This window comes from Micrasema longulum, unplaced genomic scaffold (genome assembly GCF_059751315.1).
Source record: "Micrasema longulum isolate JH-2025_06_02 unplaced genomic scaffold, ASM5975131v1 h1tg001642l, whole genome shotgun sequence".
Classification (NCBI taxonomy): Eukaryota; Metazoa; Arthropoda; class Insecta; order Trichoptera; family Brachycentridae; genus Micrasema; species Micrasema longulum.
Window position 1 is genome coordinate 186,439 of NW_028278821.1, and position 15,540 is coordinate 201,978.

Here is a 15,540-nt window from a genome sequence, read left to right on the forward strand (position 1 = left end):
ATACAAAGATATTATTTTATTATTTATTATAAAATTGATAAGCAGCTGTAAGCTGTGACGTTTTTGGCGAATTCATTGAATATATCAGTACAAAGTCGTTTATCATTGTTGTTTTCAATTCTGAATAGTTCTCGCTAGTCGTTATTCGAATAGTGTCGTGTAAGCAATCAGTACATTGTATGTTGTTTTTCAATATATTATAAAATATGGCAGATAAAATACCCGAAGAACCTGTCGTGGAAAACGTAGGATTATTTACCTCGATTTTCAATGAAATCTTTCATAGTCCTATCAACTCTCTTCTTGTTGCCCTAATACTAGTTTTGATCTACAAAATATTTAAAAGCCGAGATACAAGTCCCGTAGAAGAGGCGGCTCCTCCGGCATTACCTAAATTGCGCAAAGATTTTACGCCAGCCGAATTGAAAGCTTACGCTAGCAATAATGCAGATGGGCGGATTCTTGTTGCCATCAATGGACATGTTTTCGATGTGTCTAAAGGTCGAAAATTCTATGGGCCAGGTAAATCAAATCTACTTATTGCTTTTCTAATTAGAAACGTTATTAAAGTATTTTTTTCTAAATATATCAATAATAAATTAAAGTAAATAATACAATGTAAAATAATTCAAACATACTGTCGATCTGAATAAACCAAACATAAATATTACAAATCTAGCCATTTAGAGCCGGCTGTTTAATCGTTTGTAATAGTTAAAAACCAGAAAGGTAACAATGACGTATGATGTGACCTAGTGAACATTTTGAAAATGTGTTCCCTTTTTTCATATTATATTTTGTTAAATTCCAACTAGGTATTACTTCCGATTTTTAACTGTTACTGATGATCAAACAATTGGGCCTTAGGTGTTTATTATTTTATGAATGTTGAAATGGACTACAAATTCAAGCTGATTTTCATTTATTGACATAAATAATGTCTAATAGTTAAAACAGAATTAATACGGAATTTCCATGCAGAATAACCGAACAATAATAGAACATATGAAATGTAGCAAGCACAGTAATGGAAAAACAATATGGCAACCAGGTCATTGCTCAGGGTCAAACATTAAACTTAATTTTATACCAAATACTTATTCCTGAAATAAATAAAGAGTAAAATTCACAGTGGTTAATGTGATTGCCAATATATTAATATTTGTTTCGTGGTATCTTACCTATATGATATGTTAGGTCTCGGTTTTAATTTACAACTTTATTAAATGAATTCACATAAAAACACATAGTTGTTGTTTTTCTCTGTAAGTAATATGTTCTCCGAACTTGTTCCTAATGTGTAAAGGTGATGTAAAAATAAAAAATTGATGCCCTGAAATTATTATTTTTATTAGCATTTGATGTAAAAAGAGAAATCATGAAAAGGGAAAAATAGTAAGTTATGTAATGATGTAATAACTTATATTTACATATAAGTTACTAATTAAAAATACTTGGTACACTTCCACTTATTTGTTCGACCAATTAGCGCTTTCACCCTCTAATGGGCATCTTTAGACTGGTAAATATTATAGGTCAAACAAATGATTGGAAGTGCACTAAGTATTTTAAATTAGTAACTTATATGTAAATATAAGTCATTACATCATTGCAATGGAATTCCATCAAGAATTGTCAATAAATATTTTGCAAAGTTCAATCAGAACCCATCTCTATCGACTGGATTTAAAAAATATATTTTTAAATAAACATTTGCATTCTTATGGTTTCTACAAATATTTCAGATTTGGGGCCATTTTCTTTTAGTTCTAAATAACCATGTTAGAAAAGAGGAAACAAGTTGTGGTAGAGTGGGGTTTGAACCTCGGATCTGCTGATTCTGACCTCACGACACTACCCATGGAACCGCAACCCGTCTCAAAATTCGAAAATTAGATTTAGGATTAGATTAAGAATTAGATTTTTTCTAAAATATGCTAACCTCCTTATTGGATTTATCCAGCTGCAACTACCTATGTATAAGCAGCAATATTATTGACTAATGATTCCACTGCATCTCCCCACGCCTACAGCTCATCATCTTTTCCCGACATTGAATTAATGTGCTTTGTAATTATCATAATTATAATTATTACAATTTTTAGTTACGTTAATTTCCTGATAAACCACACCCGTATACCTAGTTCTTCTACATTTCTTTTAATTCATAATATTTACATACTTCAAATGCATACTTTGAGTGAATGTAATATATGTACATATTTTTTAAAGTCTGCTACATAAACAATTATTGTAATATTATTGCTGTAGTGATGGAAATTTTAACACAAGTTTCATTATTTATGCTTTATATGAAAAAGAATGAACAATTAAAAATTCAGAGGAAGATTTGTTCTTTACTTTTGTGTTTTTAATTATATTTTACATTTATTATTGTTTAGTATTAATATTTATTTATACCATGATGTAAACTTTTGAACATTCCTTTTAAAGCACTATTTTTTTTCTTGTATTCTTTTTTATAACTGCTTTTTTCTTTAATTTATATTTCTTTTATATTTGTTACAGATGTGATATTTCTTTTTTTCAATAAATACTGTTTACTATTTTGTACACTTTTTTGATGTTTTTTTCTTTTTTAATATTATGCTATTTTTTGTTGTATTTATTTTCACTGGTCTTATTGTTATTATAAATTATAAAAGGTTTATCAAACCAAAAATAAAAGAATAAATCTTCAATTCAAAGAACACAAAATTCATTCCTGATCAAAGAAAACTAAAAATGCATTAATTGACTTAATCATTGAATTTTGAATATCTTCTTATGAAATAAAATACTTTGTTTTGAATTTTCTAACTTTTATTTTATTTAAAAAACATGGCTATAGTTTTAATAGAAAACTCGTAACAATGGATATTACATAACTAAAATTATAAAACTAGAACACAGTTTAGGATAAATATATTCCTAAATGATCTATTTATCTAAAGTGTTGACATACATAGGGTAGCAGCAAGGGGGGGGTGAGGGATTAAGGGATATAATAAATGTTACTCACACCGAAAACTAAGTTTTCCATTTCATAAAAAAATATTTAATGAATACCGATTCAATTGTTAATAATTTTTTATAATGTTCATTTTACATATTTAACACATATTAAAAATATCCATTGATAACCAGACGTTCCTCAGATTAGTCGATGGCTGTAAATAACAAGAATGAGAAATCATTTATTTTTATCACTGTGTAAATACACTTGTCATGCTTACAAAGTTTTTGATGGTGATACTATATTATGTTTATGTGCAATAATGCAGAGTATTTTTGTAAATTAACTTTATCAGAAAGCAATATAATCTCCAGTTTTGGTTTTCAATTTACATCTGTCATTTGAATCAATCACACCTCATCCATTTATTCTCAAAAATAAAAAGTAGGTGTATAATATTTTATTGTTTAATACATTCGCAGTTATGCTGGCTACTGGTAAAATCATATCTAGTCAAATCTGAAGGGAAATATTCCAAAAATAAAAAATTTATGATATGTGACCATATGAGAAAAAACTATCCGCCAATGTGTCAACTATTTCATGTAATCAGATACCTGCATTAAAATTTATTTGGAAGCCGAAATCAAATTTAATTAAGGATATTTAAAAATATATTTTGATGAAGTCAAATAGTATCAAAGTTTTATATAAATATTGAATTAAAGAGTGTTAATTTAGTACTTAATAATTTTAGGTTTTTCAAATAAAAAAAATGAATATTTGCACTCTTAAAAAACCCATTTTCTTTTTTAGCATTGCATATCGACTTTGTACACAATGACTTATTGTTTTATGAAAAATCAAGTGACACGATAAAGTAGGGAATACTTCTTGTTCTCAAGTCTGTGACTATCTACAAGTCTGTGACTATCTACTAGTCTTTAATCTGACTCAACAATATGTTTAGTTAAATAGTAATTTTAATTTGTTTGAAATCACTTTACACTTTAAATTATTTCAGTAAAAAGTAGTGATTTTTTTATTTTTCCTTACTGCCCAGTGTCTAGACATACACTTAGATATTTCTTTCTTAAATTTAATATTAACTGCCAGACAATATTCAATTATCCCTTATTGTTACATGCTAGGAAATTCGGTTCTTCGGGCCTCATTTATTCAGCCCTGCGGGCCTTTATAAATATGTCTTTATGGCCTTATTAAATCTGCCCTACAGGCCTTAGTTAGGAACTTGGTTAATTAGGATCTCAGATGCACTATATTAGCTATCCATAATACAAATTGAAATCAATATTCATATTGGGCAGACATCAGACTGAAAAAATAATATAATAGATTTACTAATCATTATTTTTATTTTAGACAATTAGTATAATTTCACTGCTGAGTTTCTTCTGTATAAGTTGTTCATGGTTTCTGCAGTCCATTTATTGTGTTGCTATTTTTTCATATTCATTTATAAGAACTTAGTAAATGTTGATATAGTATGTATAAATTTTGTTTATATATTTTTTTCAATACAAGTTCTGTGTCCTTTGCATGCTGGAGAGTAATGCAAGAATTTATATGATCAATCAAGCTAATCTTTAGACATAACTTTCTTTTGTACTATTTTATAGGTGACTACATATAAAAGGCTAGTCGCATTAAAATATACAGAGTGGCCAGAAAAGTGATTTATAAAGGTAAAATGTAGTTGCTTCATATTGAGGGATATCCGAATCACCTCCATGTATGTTGCGCTATTTTGCGTAATTTTCGAGTTAAGATATTTTTAATGGGTTTTTTTTTAATTTTTCGACCTGATTGGTTTTTTTTTTAAATTTCTGCAAGGTTTTTTAATTTAAACTAATTTTTCAAAAATTATACTTTCACACATAAAATAATCAGCTTCGTAACATTAATGGAAGCTAAAAAATTTTTGACCTGAAATGCAGAATTTAAGTATGAGCGAGTCAGACTTGAACTTTCAACTTAAATTAAAAATCTTCAAAGGCAATTCGTTAGTTTCCGAGTAACTTTAAAAACTGCTCTAGACTCTAAACTTTTGTAATAATACAAAAAAAAAGTACTTAATTATTTACTGAAATCAGCCTTTAAAGATACTGAGATGGAAAATTCCTAAGGATAATTATGATTGAAAGTGTGTAAACTAACAAATAAAAACTGTTAGAGATAAAATGGCGACACGAGTAGCAGTAAACACAAGGTAAGAATGACTAAGGAATTTTCCACTTCAGTATCTTTGAAGGCTGATTTCAGCAAATAATAGCCTATTAAGTCCTATTTTTTTTGTATTATCACAAAAGCTTAAGAGTCTAATGCAGTTTTTAAAATTACTCAGAAACTAAGGAATTGATTTTTTAGATTTTCAATTTTAAATTGAAAGTTCAAGTGTTTCAAAAAAATTTCCACAAAATTATTTTTAAAAATTAAAAACCTATCTGGTCGAAAATTTTACAAAAATCATAACTCAAAAACTAAGCAAAATCGCGGAACATGCATGGGGTGATTCGGATACTCCTCAATAAGAGGCAACTACATTTTATCTTTGGACGTCACTTCTCCGGCTCCAATATATTCATGTATTGCTAAATAATTATTGCAGTTAACAATTTATTTATTCAAGGTGTATTATTAATATAATAATATCAATTAAACTTTTCTATGGACAAGTGGTGTATATCTTGTTTTCCTCCATGTCAAGGTCAAGTTGACATAATGTTTTTGTTTAGCCATTTTCCTTATGCCTCATGGATAAATGAAATGCTACACAGTTGTAACATAAACCTGTATTTGTTTCAGGTGGGCCATATGCAAATTTTGCTGGCCACGATGCTACGCGGGGTCTAGCCACCTTCTCTGTAGATGTGTCGGATAAGGAATACGATGATCTGAGTGATCTCACATCAATGGAAATGGAATCTGCAAGAGAATGGGAAATGCAGTTCAGAGGTTACTTATTATTTTATTTATTTATTACACAAATTAACAGAGTTTTTAATTATCCTAATTATAAATGTGTTGGCATTTTAACACCCTTCAAAATTCAAGACAAATCAAAATTACAAGGTTCTCAATTTCAACCATATATGTGATTTTTTTTCAATGTTATCGGCGAAAACACCGATTAGGTTCTTTGACACAAACATAGTGTCGAGGCTTTTCTGACGGAATGTATTAAGTCATTAAAACACGTCCCGAGATAATCGCATTTTAAGTTTTTTTTATTCTTTGAACGCATTATTTTTCCCAGGATTTTCTTTTATTTTAATTTTTTTTAAAGCTTTGAAAGTTTAATCTTTATTCTAGGCATAGCATAAAATTTGAAATCAACATCTTGCACCTATATTTAAAAATATTTGAAATACATAAAGACTGTTGCCTCGGTGTCATGGTGCCCGGCGGCGGTCCTTTAAGTTAGCTGCCCATTTTGATTTTATTACTTAGGTTCTTATTTTGAAAATATCTTTTTAAAGATTGAAAAGTTTTTTGCGCACTTGTTGACAGTATTTTTGTTCGGTATGTCCGAGAAGCAGCTCGTTATAAAAATGTATAGAGAAAACCATAAATTAAAATTTCAATGAATGTTTCCTCATTACATCCGAGATCTCACTGTTTCTGTGAACATTAACAATACAAAGTTTTACTGTAATATTGATATAATGAAACGGAAGGTTCTAAGTTAAAATGCGAGTATGTACACTAATACGCACGTAAAAGCCAAGTACACATAAATAACAAAATTCATCTTGCGGGTAATTTTACAATTTTTGATTTTCACATTTCGCTTAAATGTGTTTTTTATTTCAGAAAAATATGAACTTGTTGGACGTCTTTTAAAGCCAGGTGAAGAACCCGCCACTTATTCTGATGATGAAACCGAGAGTGAAACCACCACCGAAAATAAGAAATCCAACTAGTGAACCCACTAGCGCTTAATTGCAACAATTTCAGTGTTGTTATTTTATCTATATTTTGTTACATCACTATAAAGCAACTAAAATATATATAATTCCTCCAGTTCATTGGTCAAGCGCTTTGAAAAATAAAATGATTACTGATTTTAATGAGTAATGAGTAAAAACCTACATAATAAATTATCTACAATTTGGCATTATTATTTAAGACTGTTAGTAGAATAAGTTTTAGTAGTAATTCAATATTATATTTATGAATGATACATTAAAATGAAGCATAACCAGAAAGATAATATGTATTTTTGTTTTGTAATATTTCAGTCGGCAACTTTTATATCATTGGTAAAAGTCAGTAGTCACATGAAACACAAGGGGAATATTTATATTTCTTAGTTACCGTAGTTGAAAATTAAATATCTGAAATGTTGTCATAGTTAACATCTGCACTATGTCTTATTAAAGTCACGTATCTGATTAACCATAAAATAATTATTTTAAAAGTTTTCTTCTTTTTTTTATTTTAGAAATCTGATAACTGAGTAATTGATTGACAAAAGTTCATGAAACATGTGCTATTATCTTACAAAAATGTTTATTCAATCAAATCAATTTTATTTTATTTTATTGAAGTATGCATGCTTTAAATATTATTTAAAACAGCCATAATCAACCTGCAGCCTGCTAAGCTTCTATGTGCAGTCTGAAACACATTTATTACCGGTTTTAAAAAATCTTGCATTCTAAGTTTTCAATATCTTGACATGCACGCAGTAGAATAATCTTCGCTCGCCTCGAACTGACTGGGACTAACACCTGCTGCACTTACCTACTCTTTCCAGGCCTCGTGCTGAACTCGGATATTGTAATCGTAACGTATTTATGCTCTTAGAGCCGGTTGTTTTAAATCGCTTAAACGAGTTTAAAAGACAAACTCTTTGTCTAAAATATTTTTTTCAAAATATCGGTATTAAAAATTGCACTAATTTTTAAATAAACGCTTGGATACACTTTAGTTTTTTTTTTTTCATTATTATATTTAAAATGACAAAAAAAATCGTACTGGGAAATACACTGGTATAGCTAATAATTGATAAGCGATAAGTATTATTATCATTCTGTTTAAGTTTTTAAAATATTTGTTGCTTTATCAAGTGGTGGCCTAATCTTGAATCTAAAGGGTTTCAACCAATACTGTTTTTCCCTATATGTTTTTTTCTTTTCGTCATGTCAGTATAATGTTGCAGACTGCGTAACTAAGCAAACAAATGTATGTGGCCCAAAGAGAAAAAAGGTTGAGTATGCCTGATTTGGAAGGACGAGAGGGATTTGCCACAAAATAAACAAATCAGCCAGAAGCCAGCTGTCAAACTAAAAAAATAACTTTTAAGTGTATTGCCGGCTACCAACATAAGCAAAAAGAAATAGAAATATACTTAAGGATACAAGCAATAAAAAAAAACTACCGCTTTTGAATTTTAGTAGGTACGTAAGTAAATGAATCTTAAATTTGGTGTATATTTGAATGAACGGGTTACGAAACATTATATATATCTCACTCTATGTGCTGGCTATTGAACTGGATGGACAGTGTGTTATCAAAATGACATACTTGTTTAAGGCATAAATATGGTGTTTGTATTTCGCGTTCTTACATAATGTGTATTTTTAAATGATGTGCACTTTTTTTAAAATTTTCAAACACAAATTTAATTGACTAAGTTGTTGGTGTATAGTATAAGACTAGCATTTATTTTATGTATGCAATTGCGAAATATCTTTCCAATTTAAATCACAGTCAAAATTTAATGAAATAATTTTATAGTTGCTTTTTGTAATCTTATTTTGTAAGGCTATTGATTAACCATTTATTTGGCATTCCGAATAACCCCAGATAAATTGCATTTCGGTGTTTCGGCATTTGTTTCGGCATTTCGGTTTGCATAAATTTTAGCAAATTTATCGTTTTTTTGAAAAGTGAAAATGACAAGCAGATAACTACTTTTCATATATATACTTGGAATTTTAGAGCTGAATGAAGTTTCTTTTTAGTAATCTATATTTTGTAACTTTTTTGTTTTAAATAGATGGTATTAGAGTTTACATATATTATTTACCAGATTACTTGATTTATAATTGCATTGCTAAACTATTTCAGCATATTTTGATCATTTGTACGATACGAAGGAAATATTTAGTCTTACTTTTCAAATGCCTGTTTGCATTATTAAATGGTGTCACTAAGGTATCAACTTAATCTTCTATAAATTGATGATTTAAGAAGCATAATATTTTGAGTCATTTTTACGAAGTCATATTATAATTATTGTTATAATTACCAAGCATGTTATAAATATCTTGCAATGAAAATGATTAAATATCTAATATGAGATGTCATGTTCAAAAGAATATTTTGTACTAAATGGCAAACTTATTACTTTATTTATCTATTTGGGAGCAATGATTATTTAATAATAGATCGTGGTGTGAGGGTACTTATAATATTTTATTAATAATGAGCCAACTAAACTTTGCTCCTAGAAAGCAAGTGATTTCTATATTTTTACAGTTGCAACTCTTTTAGATTGTATCCATTTTAGACATAAACTATGTCAAAAAACAGCTGATTGTTTCTAAGTTTTTACGAAATTGACATTCTTACATTTACATATTATATTATGTATTGTATTTGATGTTGAATATGTTTTTTTTATCTGTTTTTAATTAAAAAAATATTTTTTAAATATATGTATTATTTCTATCCAACACATACCGACACCACATTAAAAATATTTTCACTTCACATTACATTATATTTTTTATTATTATAGGGTGCACTCATTGACATGTATTAATATGTCATGAGTGTCATGTCTGTACATGCCCTGAGCCTTCAAAAATTAACACTTAACTCATGCCCAAACGCTTAGTCATGCCCAACGCGTATTTAGTCATTCGACCACCAGCCAGAAGTGACGTTTAGAATCAAAACCTAAATGCCGGCTTGTGTCATGAAAGTGTTCATTTCGGATAAAGATGTGTAACTTTTCATTGGTAAATATTTGTTCATGAGTGATTAACAAAGCTTAATTAAAAAACTATTAATATTAAAATATTAATATTATTTTTTGTAAACGTCAAGCTACGCCTAGTGGCGCAATTGCGAAGCTCTTATTGCTTACAGGGATACTGATAGGAATATGTTATAATAAATGTGAGTTAATATTATTTTTGCATTTCCCAAAATCCAGTGAAAAGAAATAAATGGGTCAAAATTATAAGGAATTTAAATAAATAATCTGATTGGGATCCACCAAAAACTAATGTCGATTTTTAACATGAAGATACAAACTTTTTTACATACCAAAAATGAGTATCCAATTTTTAGTAGCATCTGCATGATTGTTGAATGCAGTCGTGGTATAAATAAACAAACTTAGTAACTATGGGTATGTTTTCGTGTCCAGCCAAAAATAAACCCGTGAACAAAATTGTAATTTTGTCTTATGAATCAGTCAATTTCAGTATTAAAGATTTAAAAGGGTTTATAAAAATCAAGCCCTCTATAATATGAATAAATAAAAATAACAACATTTGAAATAGAAAGATCACTATATTCATCAGTGATTCAGATTAAATTGTATTTTATCTTTTTTAAATGTATATCCAATAAAAAATTACCATGTCTTTATTTTTTTCCTATATTCACATAACCGTAAAGGTGTCAATAACTAAGGAAATTGCTGTGCCAATTAATACCGAGGTGTGCCAATAAAGGTTTAAATAAGATATAAAACAAAAATATTTTATAATTAACATATTACAACAGAGATGAAGAACATTTTTGAGAAGGTAATATAGAAGTCTAGTTGAAGTTCACCGGGTCCATGAAGGAGTATAGAAATTGAAAAAAAAGAATAGTAATTAAAAAAATAAATCTTACCCCCATAAATAAATGTTTCAGCTCTTTAACTTCACAAACATCAACGGATGAAGGATTGAAGGAATATAGATGTTCAAATATGAGAAGAATGGTGAATGTTACCCAGTGTAAAAGTAAAGTGGCCATTTAAACCAGCCAATGACAGGTCATAAGCCCTCATAAGTCATATGCCTAGACTTTTGATATTACCTTCTCAAAAATGTTCTTCATCTTTGTTGTAAATATTAACAGCTCCCCAGGGAGTTGAATCCAGTCCTTGTCTATAAAAATTTGGACAAACTCAAAATATTGTTGATCCACCTGGTTCGTGAAGAAGTACAGAAATTGAAAAAAAATTCAGGCCTTGCCTATATTACCTATGTAGGCGAAATAATTTATTTTATATAGTATTCATATATCATGATAATTGTTTAATTTATAAATAAATATTGACTTATTTGATAGAATGCATATTATTATGGTTTTGCTTCTTCTCTTAACTGGTACCTAAGTATGTAATAATATATGTAACACTTCATAATTCCCAGGTTGTGGTCCAGTGGTAGTATTATGGACTCACGGACCAAAGGTCCCAGGTTCAAATCCCACTCTACCACAACTCGACTGCCATTTTTCCAGCACAAGTTATTTACGGAATTCAGGAAATGGTCTGAAACAATATGAGTAAATAATAAGAACTCTAGTTTTTCTCTTTTTTATTAAAAAAAATATATTTACAAATATAAATTCATTGTTTCGAATGCGAAACCTTATGAATTATTATTCTTTTTTTATAAGTGTCTAAAAACATACGCTTATGATGTTAATTTAGTGTAATATTTTACATTCACATTGCATTGGTGACTTGTTACTTGTTTTATTTGTTACACCTACGCCTACCTTCTAGGAAACCCTGACCTTGATATCTATTTTTAAACAGAGACTGTCAACAACATTCAAAGCTTGATAGCAAAGTTGAACAGAGCTTCCAATTTTTTTCACAAGATGCCGCACTTTTTATTTTCAACATCAATAAATGAATCATGGAATTATAATTACAATTCTATTCATAAAATATTATAATACTATGAAATTAACATTATGATTACGTTTTTTCAAATAGTTGAAATGACTCTTCTTAATTCTATGGTTGAAATCTTAAAAATAAATAGTTTAATATTTTACTGTAGGTAAATGTTTGGTATGTTTGTATTATAATATAACAGACATTTTTATTAAAAATAATATATCCCTATATTATGATAATATTACATTTACATCTAAAACATAGAACCTGAACGAACATTCAGCTAGACTGCTTTTTGAAAGAAAGCTTATATACTTTAAGTTGTGTGAATGTTGACATTGACAAGATAAATGGGCAGAATTTTATACATATCACATGCATTACACATGCTCAGTCTCAGCTGCAGAAATCACATCACAAAAACAAAATTATAAATATATGAACTTGAGTAATAGGTCTTGTGAAATCAAAAACAGTGATGAGGTTTACATGGGACATTCCATTGTCATTCTGTTGAAGGTCATAATATATATTTTTAAAATAAGTTTTAGATTGGGGCAGCCTAAAGTTATAAGAAGACCTTAAAGTTTTTTTTTTAAAGAGGACATAAATATGCAGGGTGGACAACATTAACAGAAACAATAAATCATTGCTCAAAACCTAAAACAAAAATCAATGGGAAGGGTATATTTAATTAATTTTTACAAACTAAAGAAACGAGAAAAGAAGTCCAACTTTATTTTTTATAACTTGTATTTCATATGTAGTTTTTAGTCTAGAGTCTAGTCTAGTTTAGAGCCAGAATGTTACTTATTAATAAAAACAATATTAGAGGCATAAGTTGAGAAGGGCCATAGAGAGAGTTTCAGAAACCATGACACCATACAAACAAAAATATTGCTTTGAAAATAAGTACATTTGGCCCAAGATCACAAAATGAAATGGTAAGTCTTCTCAAAAGATTACAATAACTTCTCAAAAGAGTTTAGTATGAAAACAAGGCACTAGGACTGGAGTTTCATCATCATCATTCCCTTTCTACACCTAATGGTGCATAGGGCACTGCATTGATACCAGTAGTGTAGTCCTAAATAAAAAAGTACCAGAGCGCACCGCCACAACTATGGTTAAGTGGGTGGGAAGTGGGTGGATTGTGGTGGGGAGGTTGGTAGGGGGTTAGAGGGGCAGTAGTCCACAGGCCTTCCGTTCCACTAGAAAGTGTTCGGCATTTTGTTCCCTACTTTATAAAATCATCGTCGTCATTTCCTTTCCGCACCTAATGGTGCATAGGGCACTGTATTGATACACTTATCACAGCTTATCTTGATAATTTTTGTTACATGAAGGTTAGATTACTACTACCATCACGCCATTTCCCCGTAGGGGTAGGCAGAGAGAATGGACCGCCACACACGTCTATCCTGGCATACAATCCTAGCCTCTTCCACATTCATACATCTTGTCATACATGCCCTTCGGTTCTGTCTGCTTTTGACATGACCAGACTTAAGATTTTGGTTTATCTGATCATGCCTCGTCTTCCTTGGTCGTCCTCGTCTAACGTTGCCGTTCATTTTTGCCATATATACTTGTTTTACCATTCTCTCGTCGTCCATTCGTTCTACTTGACCAAACCATCTCAGAGACCCTTTCTTAATCTTATCAATTATACTTGTCTCAGATTTACACTCTCGCCTGATTTCATCATTCGTAACCCTATCATACATTGATTTCCCACACATTCGCAAGGTTAGATGATCAGTCATATGCTTCAGGTACCAGTCCAGGGAATATGAAATATTCTAGTGCAAAACCACTTTTTTAAATAAATATTTCATATCAACCATTTCGGGAATCGAACCCGAGACCTCCTGCATGGTAGGCAAACGCGCTGACCATTACACCACGAGGCTGACGAAATAATACCCAAAAAAAAACTGTAAATAAATTGAACCGGGTTATGGTTCCGCGACTAGCCTCGCTGACTCACGGATCAAAGATCTGAGGTTATGTATAATAATATATATTCATTTAAAAACCATGTAATTGCCTAATAAATAATGAAATTTGTAATAATTGTCATGCTATGTGAAATGTATTTTATCTATTGATAATAAGTCAAATCAATAAATTACATAGGTAAAGCAACCCGAGTTGAGGAGAACACACAGTACTCACACAGATGTATAGCTATACGGAGTGCTCCTTTTCTGTCCATACTGTATTTTATTGAATGTAATAATTATAATTTATCAATATTTAACACGCAATTTAAAAAAACTCATTTTATGTCAACCTGGTCGTATAGTGGTTGCGCCTTTAGCTACCGTGTAAGAGGTTAATATTAAATATTTATAGTGATTTTTCAAGGCAATATTTTACGTTACTATGGATATATTTCATGTTTTCCGAAGAACAATAATTAGGTTTTATTTTTTAATTGTCATTTAATAAAACAGGGTGGAAAATATAAAAATTTAACAGTCTTTGGAGCAAGACACACTTTTGAAAAAAGTAGGCACTTCTAACAGGTTCACCAGTGAGTTAATAATATTGGTGTGGTGTTAACTCTACATTTCGGATAATTTATTTTTAAAGATTAACTCTTGTAGGTGACTTTAAAAATATTTTTTTGCGGAAAATTATTCGTCCACATTTTTATTTTCATCTCTTATAAATAAAGCGATGGGTTTAATGGATGCGTCAAAAAGTTAAATGTTTTATGTTAGGAAACACATTTCTAAGTTTATTTCCTGCATTAATCATAATAATTAGTTTTCAATATAATAAAATATTGCCATAATTAATAAAATATACATTTTTATAAATTCTGTTGCCATCAGCATTTTATTTTGATAATACTTTTATCTTGCTATCAAAAATGTGAAAGATACCATTCCTCATAAATAAATTTACTAACCTAACATTTAATTTATTATATAAATAAAAGATGAGTGATACTTTAATCCACAAATTTGGAATATCCATTGACCGGTTTCATCCCTTTCGCGACATCTTCGAGACTGGTAGATGACTAGAAGATGAATACCTATCTATGAGACTCGAAAATGTCGTGAAAGCGATGAAACCGGTCACTGGTAATTCGAAATTTGTGGATTAAAGAATCACTCGTCTTTTATTTATATAATAAATTACAATGAACTTCCATCAAGAATTTTCACTTACAAACTTAAATGTTTTAGCTAACGTTTAAATTTTGCATAAAAATAAAATTTGTTTCATCAACAAAAAAATCCACAAATATTTGATTGAAAATGATTTTAGAATACAATTTATTTCTTTTTTTTTTACTGGGTATCGATTTCTTTTGGCATATTCCGAAAAGTCTATTCATCTGAGAAAATAAAATTAGAATTACAGTTGAAGCATATTGATAAACAAAAATATACATTTATTGTTATTGTAACCAACTCATAACCATTCGCTAAACAATGTTTAAATTTCTTATTGTATCTACCAGCAAATGATGAGAAAAAACATGAAAATAATGTATTTAATAATAATTAGAATAAAGATCATTCCGCGTAAGGGTCATTTCAATATTATACCTGGATGTTCTTGTCAAATAAAAGCACACCTCACAATGTCAAATACTATTGTACTCTTCGGAAGCCTATACAGATATACCAATACACATTTTCTTATGTGTCTGTTCGCCTCAACTTAGGTTGCATTA

The 15,540-nt window shown here is 29.4% G+C and overlaps 1 protein-coding gene across 1 annotated transcript; it reads left to right on the forward strand.

Moving 5' to 3' along the window:
• Positions 1-25: 25 nt before the first annotated feature.
• LOC148274477 (membrane-associated progesterone receptor component 1-like) lies at positions 26-8,319 on the forward strand. The gene is made up of 3 exons (XM_088237061.1): positions 26-522; positions 5,783-5,932; positions 6,791-8,319. The coding sequence occupies exons 1-3, from the start codon at positions 207-209 to the stop codon at positions 6,898-6,900; spliced, it is 576 nt and encodes a 191-aa protein (XP_088093187.1). The 5' UTR covers positions 26-206; the 3' UTR covers positions 6,901-8,319.
• The last annotated feature ends 7,221 nt before the right edge of the window (positions 8,320-15,540 follow it).